Below are 11,065 nucleotides of genomic sequence, written 5' to 3'. Positions count from 1 at the left end.
ACATCTAGCGCAAAGCCTTCTCAGATCTGTAGACACTGTTACTGCAGATAAGATGGGAAGCTCCTGGCTAATCCCTGTGATTTCACATATAAAGAACAACTGCTGTTGTTAATAGTGGGCTGCTTTACAGTAATACTCGAAAATGACTGGCTCCCTTTTACGACCACTAGTCACTAAGTAGGGAACAAGGGGTCGATTTGAAACACACCCATTTAGTCGTGTTCCAAACGGAGCTAGCTATTGGAAACACGGGCGTTTTTTTTAAAGTAATATGTTTGATGGCTATATTATGAATGTAAGTCATCTTCGGTGCGCAGAAATGAATAAATATGAATTTTAAAATCATTAAAAATAATAATTATAAATAAGGGAGTTACAGCCAGGTTAGCCTGCTAGCGCGGTTACCACAGCGCGGTTGCTATGGGTCACAACGGGTTGCTACGGACTCCAGAACGAGGCTGGAAAACATCAGCACACAGTGCTTTAATTATACTCTAATGATAGATCACATTATTTTTAATGAATAAATAGCATTTTTACAGTAGTGGCAGCAGTAAATAGAAGACAAGCAGTTCCTACATGTCTTTATTTAGTAGAAGTTTGGCCTTGAAGAAGAACGAGGTATGTGTTTCCAATAAAGTGGCCAGTGTTTATAACAAAGGGTCATTTTAATGTGCCTCTTTATTGATGATGATTAATGGACGGATGAATTAATTCAGGCTGTATTTGTGTGCGTTCTTCCTCAGATTATCCAGGTGAGAAGGCAGCTCATGATGAGCCGCAATGGCATCTGATCATGTCCAGCTCCTGAGGAGACCTCTCCCCCCTAAAAAACTTCAGCCCATCCTCAAACCACTGCTGCAGACTGATGTCTTGGGTGAGTGGTGATAGGTGGGTCCAGCTATAAGCTCTGTTTCTGAGGCTAAGATGGGTCTTGCCAAGAGGGTAATGCAGTTTAAACAGGTTCCAGTAGAACACGCTTTTGGTCTTTGATCTTCTCGTGTTCCCATAACAACCCTACCTACACATTTTCACACCAGTAGGGCCTAATTTCTCCAGATTCCCCCTGTTTCTGTACCATGACAGGTGGTGACACCATGACATCATGGTCAGTGTGTTTGATGGCTGAGGTGTGAGAGCTAGCCAGGTTAAAGTACAGCTTCCAAACATGGTGGAGGTAGTTTCACACACTGTTACTGTAACTAAGACCCCCAAAAAGAGGTTACTGTAGATGTGATGGTGGGTCAGTCAGGAGTGTACTGTAGATGTGATGGTGGGTCAGTCAGGAGCGTACTGTAGATGTGATGGTGGGTCAGTCAGGAGTGTACTGTAGATGTGATGGTGGGTCAGGAGCGTACTGTAGATGTGATGGTCAGTCAGGAGTGTACTGTAGATGTGATGGTAGGTCAGGAGTGTACTGTAGATGTGATGGTGGGTCAGGAGTGTACTGTAGATGTGATGGTGGGTCAGTCAGGAGTGTACTGTAGATGTGATGGTGGGTCAGTCAGGAGTGTACTGTAGATGTGATGGTAGGTCAGTCAGGAGTGTACTGTAGATGTGATGGTGGGTCAGTCAGGAGCGTACTGTAGATGTGATGGTGGGTCAGTCAGGAGTGTACTGTAGATGTGATGGTAGGTCAGGAGTGTACTGTAGATGTGATGGTGGGTCAGGAGTGTACTGTAGATGTGATGGGTGCTCTGTGACCAGGAGTGTACTGTAGATGTGATGGTAGGTCAGGAGTGTACTGTAGATGTGATGGTGGGTCAGTCAGGAGTGTACTGTAGATGTGATAGTGGGTCAGTCAGGAGTGTACTGTAGATGTGATGGTGGGTCAGTCAGGAGCGTACTGTAGATGTTATGGTGGGTCAGTCAGGAGCGTACTGTAGATGTGATGGTGGATCAGTCAGGAGTGTACTGTAGATGTGATGGTAATAAGGTCTAGGTTGGGCATGATGGGGCTGAGATCTGCTGTTCTAATTTGTGGTGTAAAATAAATGGACATCCTCTTTTCACTGGTCATAAGTATTTGGACACAGGTATTTTGACTGTCTGACACAGTGAAGTTTCTTGTAGGTGCAGCGGAGGAGCCCATCCTATCTCCATGGGATTTTGATCCACAGTTGCCCCGTGCCGCCCCAACACCTCTCTCCCTTCTATCCCCAGTCCCCCCTGCCATGTCCCCCACAATCACCAACTCATTTCCCTTTCGGCCTCGCCGAACATTTCACCAATCGCGCCTTCTGGACCTGCTCTGTGACCATCCTCGCTACGCCCAACCTCCGCCCTGCTTCAGCCTGAACGACTTCCAGGAATCTGCCCAATCTGTGCTCGAGCTGACCCGGCCTGACCACTTGCTGAACACAATGGTCCAGTCCCACTGCAACTACAGGAAGCTAGTGGACCTGTTCCTGTCGGAGCTGCACAGCGGCCATCAGAGCCAGGTCGCCAATCAGACCCTCAGCTGGGAAGAGCTGCCGCAGGCCAAGCGCAGAATCCCACAGATCATATGCGGTAACTCCGAGCTACAACACAACAGTTACACTCTAAGCAGGAGCAGAACCGTGTTCCTCCAGTCATAACAATCGCAGAACCCTTTTTACTGCTAGAACCATCTTCTTTAACCAAGAAAGCACACGTCAGATACCAGACAGTAAATCTTATCTTGGGGACAGTGATCAATCATGAGGTTCCAGCACGTTCCAGCATCCTTATTGATCCTTAGAGTCTATGAATGTGTGTGTGTGTGTGTGTGTGTGTATGTTTAGAGCTGGTTGTGCAGGTTCGAATGGAGCTGCAGGCACGTATGGAGTGTGTATGGCGTTCTGCAGATAACCCACTCTTCCAGACTGAGCGAAACTCCGTGGAGCTGTGGACACAAGACAAAACACGGGCCGAACACACACACCCCAACCTGTATCCAGGCAAGTCATACACACACCCACAGCACTGCACATTACATTAACCCCTCAGGTTCTCCCTCTATAGTTCAGTGTGATGCTCTCTCTCCCTCGCTCTCTCTCTCTCTCTCTCTGTCTATTATTATTCAGTTTAAAAATTTTGAAAATTTCCCCAAAAGATATCATCATCATCTAACCTCCCTTTTATCTTTTCCCGCTCCCGAACCTCCTGCCGCCCTTTAGAGAATGAGGTCATGAGCTTTTTCCCAGTTAAATACTTCCAGGGTTTCTGCAGGTCGTCTTCACCCTTCCAGCCCGCAGCGGAGTGTGTGACGATCACTCTCGCTGAACTTGCTGTACTCGAGTGCCTCACACAGCGTGGCACGGCCCTCAAACTCAAGGTGTGTATATGTGTGTGTGTGTGTGTGCAGTCAGGGCAAAGTGGTTAGCCAGTATAGGCAGTGTCGGGTCCGTCAAGTGAAAGTATCTGTGAGACTGAAGACAAATACATGCATAGTAAAAAAAAACGCTCTGAAGGCAACGATTCAGCAGCACTGATTACGTAACGATAATTAATAATGTCCTATTACTCTGAAAGGATTGATGTCATGCCAAATGACATGCCAAACCATCCTAAATAATTTTTAAGGATTATTTAACACATTTGGATATAATAGGTTTTTATTATTATATTCTTATCATCTAGATTATTTATATATATAAATATGTATATATATATACTGCCAATTAAACCTGTTCGGAGCTCCCCCTAACACTAGCTCCCAAAGAGTTTAGACGCTCAGAAGAAAAGCGCAGGGCCCCCAGCTCCTCCACACCAGCTAACAGATACCTGTGCATCTTAAGGGGGGTGATAAGGGGAGAGAGAGCGCCATCTACCCACCCAGAGAGAGCCTGGTCAATTGTGCTGTCGGACTCTGGTAGCCAATGGCTCAGGATTCGAACTCACAACCCCCGGCCCATAATGGTACACATTAGGCCGCTGAGCCATTCGAAGCCCCATTCACTCTCAAGTTTTAAGCCTGATCCTGTTCCGATCCTTTGTTTTTTACCGCTGTGTTCTGGAAGAGTACCTCTGGTGTCCTCTAAATAACATTAACAGACATTATTCCCAGCCTGCAGCAGTGAGGAGCGTCCATGTATTCAGCAGTCATCATTAAATCCGAGGTTTGCACCTATACCACACACACGCATCTCATAATAGAGGTTTGTTTGTTCGGTGTGTGTGTGTATGTGTGTGTGTGTGTGCTATGCTTGTTGTTGTAATAAAGGACTCTGTTCTTTGGCCGTGGTTCTGTTTAGGAAAGGAGAAGAGATAGAGGAAGCGAGGCACTTCTGCCTACACTTCTTTCACTTCACACACACACGCTAATGTGTGTGTGTCTTTATTTGTGATTTCTGTGAAGCAATTGTATGTGTTAAACTGTCTATTATTGGTGTGTGTGTGGGTGTGTGTGTTTCTCCAGGCCCACTTCATTGCCCAGCTGCCTGATCTGTCTCCACTGCATCAAAGCCTGCTCTACCTCAATCTGTCCTTCAATGACTTCACTGTGTTCCCGGTGGAGGTGAGCTTTTGTGTGATTGGCTAGAGGGGTGTAAAGCCCCCCAGCATTGAGCTGTGGAGCAGTGGAAGAACTATGTTCTCTGGAATGATGGTGGTGGAGCTCCATCCAGTACTTTTGGGAAGAGTTGGGGATGATGAGGTGGTGTGGTGATCACCATCCAACATCCTAACGTTCTTGTTGCTGAATGCAATCAAATTCTCACAGCAATGCTCCTCCAAAATCTAGTGACATTAGAGACAGTTACTCCAACAAAAGCAGGATCAACTCTTTAGTACCCTTGATTTCAGAAGAAATGATCAATAAGCAGGTGTCCCAATACTTTTGTCCATATAGTGTATAGTGTGCACCTGTAAGAACTTAAGACTGATATATGTAAATGAGCTCTGTTCTGGTTGGTTTGCTGGTATTGGGCTGTCTCAGGTGTGTGAGCTGGCCCGGCTGGAGGTGCTGAAGCTGAGAGACAACCCAATAGAGGAGATCCCACCTGAGATCGAGAAGCTGCTCAACCTAAAGACCCTGATCATCTCCTTCTGCAAGATCAAAGTGCTGCCCTCCCAGTAAGCACACACACACACACACACACACACACACACAAGGCCAATTACCCAATCCCTATTCGTGTGAGCTCCCCCTATCACTAGCAGTGACCCCAACACTAGGAGGGTGACTCATGTGGATTCCAACCAATCACAGGTCAGGGCCTGTGCTAGAGGATGTGTTTCTAATAAAGTGGCCAGTTACTGTGTAAAAGTGTAGTGTGTTCGTAGGTTCTATCACCTGGCGTCTCTGCAGCACCTGGATGCGTCGCACAACCTCATCAGCTCACTGTCCAACGAGATCAAGAACCTCAGGTGAGAAAATACCAACAAGCAGTGAGACACAGGGACAGACAGACACTGAGGGACAGAGGCAGGCAGACAGACATATGGATATTCTCATTGTTATCTGTTTGTATGTGTATTCCACGTTCTACGTGTGTGTGTGTGTGTGTGTGTAGATCCCTGCAGTATCTGAATGTAGAGGGGAACCAGTTGGAGGCTCTGCCGGGTGGGATCCTGTGTGTGTCTCTGTCTGAGCTCAGGCTGGGTGGGAACTACACACACCCACTGCTGTGGATCCTAAACAGCACAAACTCCCCACCGTCCCTCACACACAGTGCAGCACGAGCACTGGCCCTCACACACCCTCAGGAACAGTACTCCAGCCTGCCCCCTGCAGCCCAGCTCGCCCTCAGCAGGTAACACACACACACACACATTATTAATACATGTGGACAAAGGTATTGGGACACACCTCTTAACCACTGAATTCAGGTGTTCGATTCAGTCACGTTGCCACAGGTGTATAAGGTCAAGCACCTAGCCATGCAGTCTGCCTAGAATGGGAGGTTCTGAAGAGCTCACTGAACTCCAGCGTGGTTCTGTATGTAATAGGAGACACCGCTGAACCAACAACAACAAGTCCGCTGGTGAAATCTCCTCCCTCCTAGATCTTCCTCCATCAGCTGTGAGTGGTGTTATTATTGAACAGTGGAAGAGTTTAGGAGGAACAGCTCACAGAGAGCAGCTCAGCCACCGAGTGTCTGTCAGACCACGTACAGTTACAGAGCGGGGTCAGGGCCGAGTGCTGAGCTCAGAGCAGAGTGCAGAGAAGCCTCCAACTGACTCAGTAACTGCAGAGCAAAGGGGGACCAGCTCCATATTAATACAGCCTATGGGTTTAGAATGGGATGGCATAAAAGCTCCCGTAAGTGTAATGTATAGGTGTCCCAATACTTTTGTCCAATATGGGATATATTATTGTTATTACATATAAATGCTTGAGTTGAACTTTTTAATTGTGTGTGTGTGTGTGTGTAATCTGTCTCTCAGGGCGGGTGTGTGTGAGTGCTGTGGTGGTCCCCTGTTTGGCCCTGGGCTGAAGTTGATCCATCCCGTTCAGGGTCTGTTTGGCCTCAGCAGTGTTCCCATCCTCTTCCGGTCCTGCTCTGCCTCCTGCTACTCAAGCGACAGGAACCAAACACACACCCTCACACAGGCACTTCTCACAGGATAGACGACACACTGCAGAGCTTTGCAGCTTTAGCTTTTATTGTTTAGTGTTTATTATTACTATTATTATTAATAATAATAATAAACAACAAGTACAAACTCAGTATAATTTGTTTACAGACATGGATTCTCTGGAGTGATGGAGCTCCAGAAGATACCTTTGGGATGAGCTGGTCAGTAATAATCCAATGTCAGTAAAGCTCTTGTGTGGTTGAATGCAATCAAATCCTCCACATTTGGAGTGCAAACTGTCAACATTCCTAATGTATTCAGACATGTATGTACTCTCTTATTAATAAAGGTGCTATAAAGGGTTCTTTGAGTGATGCCGTAGTAGAACCATTTTTGGTTCCATAAGGAACCAATTTTGGAAAGGAGATGTGAGAGTGAAGAACCCTTAAATGGGTAAAGAACCTTCTTTAAACCCTCAAAAAAAAAAAAAAAAAACACAGGTAATACACTATATGGACAAAAGTATTGGGACACCTGCTTGTTCACTGTTTCTTCGGAAATCAAGGCTCATAAACTCTACTGTCCAGGGAAGAAGACTTTCTACTAGATTTTGGAGGAGCATTGCTGTGAGGATTTGATTGCATTCAGCCACAAGAACATTAATGAGGTCAAGATGTTGAATAGTCCCCTTTCCACCATCCATCACTCCAGAGAACACAGCTCTTCCACTGCTCCACAGCTCCTCAATGCTGGGGGGCTTTATACCCCTCTACTAGCCCACGCCTGGCATTATTAGGCCGCATGGTGCCAATAGGGTCATGATGTTGATCTGCTCCAGAGGGTCCTAATCTATTGGCAGTATTTCTCTACATGAACTAGGCAAGCTCTATTTCAGCAACTGAATGCATTCAATTAGAAGGGCTCTCCACAAATATTTGGACATATAGTGTATGATTATTTAAGGAGCACACGGCCTCGCTCTGCTGTGGATGCGCTGATGTTTCCTGAGGTTGCTCTTCCCCATGAAACTCTTCCCGCACTCGGAGCAGTGGAACGGCTTCTCTCCGGTGTGGATGCGCTGGTGCTCCTGCTGATGAGACAGCTGGAAGAAGCTCTTCCCGCACTCCGGGCAGCAGTACGGCTTCTCTCCAGTGTGAGTGCGCTGGTGTGTCCTGAGGCTGCCCTTCTCTCCGAAACTCTTGCCGCACTCTGAGCACTGATGGGGCTTCTCTCCGGTGTGGACGTGCTGGTGCCGCTTGAGACTCCTGTTCTGGGCGAAACTCATCCCGCACTCGGGGCAACGGTACAGTTTCTCCCCTGTGTGAACGCGCTGGTGCTGCTGGAGGTTACTCTGCTGGGTGAAGCTCTTCCCACAGTCTGAGCAGTAGTACGGCCTCTCTCCTGTGTGAATGAGCCGGTGTCTTAGAATTCCACCCAGCTGAGCGAAACCCTTCCCGCACTGGGAGCAGCGGTACGGCCTCTCCCCTGTGTGGACGCGCCGGTGGATTTCCAGCTTGCTCTGCCGAGAAAACCCCTTCCCACACTCTGTGCACTGGTGACCTGGCTCCTTGTCTGTTTGTGTGTGAGGCATGGTCGTACCTATGGATCAGCAGGCTGGTGTACTCCCTATGGGGTCTCCAGGTGAGCTGCTGCTGCTGCTGCTGCTGATGGAGTTGAGCACATCCAAGGAGAAATTTCAGACTATCAGCTGCACCAATTACAGCCACAGAGCAGCACACCCTCAAGCCCAGCAGCTACCATTCACAGACAGTACTCACCCTGCTCCATAAGCACTGGAGCTCCTCTGTGTCTCCCTCCAACAACACAATGGGAGGGAAGGGGAGGGGAGGACCACTTACCAGAGCTGGAGCTTCTGCGCTTGGAGAACCACAGCACCACCACCTGGCCTGGAGCAGCAGCATGCAATACAGTATCCTGTATGAAATAATTAGGTGGATTGCCACGATGGTTCTTCTATGGCATGGAGAACCTAAAATTGAACTGGAAAGACACACAGATTAACCATAACATGAACACCACCTGTCTAATAGACTTGACCATTCGAGGAATGGACTCCACAACACCTCTGAGGGTGTCCTGCTGTGGTATCTGGCACCTAGACTAACATTAGCAGTTGTGAGGTGGGGCCTCCATGAGCATCAGTGAGCCTTGAATGGTTCACCGGTTGTCCTTCCTTGGAGCACTTTTTGTAGGTCAGTACTAACCACTGCATACCGGGAACACCCCACAAGACCTGCCTGATGTTCTGGAGATGTTCTGACAGTTTGGGTCTTATCAAAGTGTCTCAGATTCTTACACTTGTCCATTTCTTCCCTGCTTCATCACCTTCAAGAACTGACCGTTCACTCACTGCCTGACATGTAGCTCCACCCCTGTGAGGAGACACTGTAGATGACACTTTAGATGATTATTGATAATATCAAATAATAAAATAAAAAACACAAACTTTTATTAAATAATACATTTATTTCCTCTTTAAATAGCAAAAATACATCATCCTTCAAAAAAAATACAAATAAAATACACAGTTCACAGCCTCACTCGTTCAGACCTTGTGTCTTAGGACACCTGTGTGTGTTCAGATTACTCGAATGCCTGAAGTTCCTCCAACACCCTGAGCAGAAGTACGGTTTCTCTCCCGTGTGAATGCGCTGGTGCTGCTGGAGGTGAACCAGCTGAGTGAAGCTCTTCCCGCACTCCGGGCAGTCATAAGGCTTCTCTCCGGTGTGAACGCGCTGGTGAATGCGGAGATTCCCTCTGTCCCTAAAATTCTTCCCGCACTCCGAGCAGGTGAAGGGATTCTCCCCGGTGTGTGTGAACAGGTGTCGGCGGAGGTGGATCTGCTGGGTGAAGTCCTTGCCGCAGAGCGAGCAGTGAAACCGCCTCTCTCCCCGGTGAATGAGCAGGTGTCTCTGGAGGTGAGTGAGTTGGGTGAACTGCTTCCCGCACTCCGAGCAGCGGTACGGCTTCTCCCCGGTGTGGATGCGTGCGTGCGTCCTGAGGTTGCTCCCGTCGTTGAAGGTCTTTCCGCACTCCGCGCAGCGATGCGGCTTCTCCCCGGTGTGGACGCGCCGGTGCAGCTGGAGGTGAGTCTGCCGGGTGAAGCTCTTCCCGCAGTCCGAGCAGCGATGGGCTCTCTCACCTGCCTTGGTTTGCGCTGGTCTGTGAGGCGAGCTTGTGAGGAGAACACCTGGGGATGTTTGTTGAGCGCCGCGGCTTCTTGAGGGCTCCATGTTCTCATGATTACTCTCCTACCTGAGTTCAGTGGTCCGGCGCGCTCCTCGCGACAGGAGGGCGTGTCTGTGGTGGGAGGAGAAGCTGCAAACACAAGAAGCAGCAGCTCTGCAGGAGGACATCCTTCATTTCTGGAAAGGAAGAAAAGAGATCTAAATGTAACAATACTAATAGTAGAGTAAACACTACAGAAGGTGGTGGAGGTTCTCCATCACTGTGTTCATCATTAGAACATCTCCAAAGTTCTCCTCTCTCATGGAGTCTAGTATTATTTAGAGTTCTCCTCAGATCAACACCTGGTTTGGTGGTAAATCAGGGCTTAATGATGGTAAATCAGGTGAGCTGCTGCTGCTGCTGCTGCTGCTGATGGAGTTGAACACATCCTCCACGCTGTGCTGTGCTGGACTCGGGGGCCTCCAGGAGAAACCTTATTATACTCTATTCTACACTATTATACTCTATTCTACTCTACACTATTATATTCTACACTATTATACTCTATTCTACTCTACACTATTATATTATACTCTATTCTACTCTACACTATTATATTCTACACTATTATACTCTATTCTACTCTACACTATTATATTATACTCTATTCTACTCTACACTATTATATTATACTCTATTATACTCTATTCTACTCTACACTATTATATTATACTCTATTCTACTCTACACTATTATATTATACTCTATTCTACACTATTCTACTCTACACTATTATATTATACTCTACTCTATTATATTCTATTCTACTCTATTATATTATACTCTACTCTATTATATTCTATTCTACTCTATTATATTATACTCTATTCTACACTAATATATTATATTATACTCTATTCTACTCTACACTATTATACTCTACTGTACTCTATTATATTCTATTCTATTATACTCTATTCTACACTATTATATTATATTCTACTCTATTATATTATACTCTATTCTACTCTACACTATTATATTTTATTCTACTCTATTATATTATACTCTACTCTACACTATTCTATTATACTCTATTATATTATACTCTGTTATACTCTACTCTACACTATTCTATTCTACTCTATTATATTATACTCTATTCTACACTATTCTACTCTACACTATTATATTATACTCTACTCTATTATATTATATTCTATTCTACTCTATTATATTATCCTCTACTCTATTATATTCTATTCTACTCTATTATATTATACTCTATTCTACACTAATATATTATATTCTATTCTACTCTATTATATTATACTCTATTCTACTCTACACTATTATACTCTACTGTACTCTATTATATTCTATTCTACTCTAC

General features: G+C 46.1%; 3 protein-coding genes across 3 annotated transcripts in view; 1 reads left to right on the top strand and 2 right to left on the bottom strand.

Moving 5' to 3' along the window:
- Positions 1–11,065, bottom strand: part of rpl31 (ribosomal protein L31) — a 177,071-nt gene that overhangs the window by 26,553 nt on the left and 139,453 nt on the right. The window lies entirely within an intron of this gene.
- LOC140561452 (uncharacterized) lies at positions 380–6,895 on the top strand. Its single transcript, XM_072686671.1, has 10 exons — positions 380–621; positions 747–877; positions 2,074–2,511; positions 2,766–2,921; positions 3,141–3,298; positions 4,382–4,480; positions 4,901–5,037; positions 5,248–5,331; positions 5,478–5,717; positions 6,352–6,895. The coding sequence occupies exons 2-10, from the start codon at positions 784–786 to the stop codon at positions 6,533–6,535; spliced, it is 1,590 nt and encodes a 529-aa protein (XP_072542772.1). The 5' UTR covers positions 380–621; positions 747–783; the 3' UTR covers positions 6,536–6,895.
- Positions 6,459–11,065, bottom strand: part of LOC140561503 (uncharacterized) — a 27,202-nt gene continuing 22,595 nt past the window's right edge. The window contains exons 14-15 of the mRNA XM_072686746.1: positions 9,056–9,755; positions 6,459–8,082 (exon numbers count right to left, since the gene is read on the bottom strand). Coding sequence (XP_072542847.1) covers positions 7,442–8,082; positions 9,056–9,755 — 1,341 coding nt within the window. The 3' untranslated portion in view covers positions 6,459–7,441. The remainder of the gene's footprint in view (positions 8,083–9,055; positions 9,756–11,065) is intronic.

This window comes from Salminus brasiliensis, chromosome 8 (assembly GCF_030463535.1).
Source record: "Salminus brasiliensis chromosome 8, fSalBra1.hap2, whole genome shotgun sequence".
In the NCBI taxonomy this organism is placed as follows: Eukaryota; Metazoa; Chordata; class Actinopteri; order Characiformes; family Bryconidae; genus Salminus; species Salminus brasiliensis.
Note: the sequence above shows the minus strand (reverse complement) of the source record. Positions and strands in the feature narration are given on the sequence as shown.

Bases quoted from the DNA above. Each gene is read 5' to 3' on its own strand.
- LOC140561452 (XM_072686671.1), top strand. From the start codon at position 784: ATGGCATCTGATCATGTCCAGCTCCTGAGGAGACCTCTCCCCCCTAAA. The intron at 2,922-3,140 runs GCAAGTCATACA...GCCGCCCTTTAG, and splicing joins ACACCCCAACCTGTATCCAG to AGAATGAGGTCATGAGCTTT. The intron at 4,481-4,900 runs GTGAGCTTTTGT...GGGCTGTCTCAG, and splicing joins TCACTGTGTTCCCGGTGGAG to GTGTGTGAGCTGGCCCGGCT.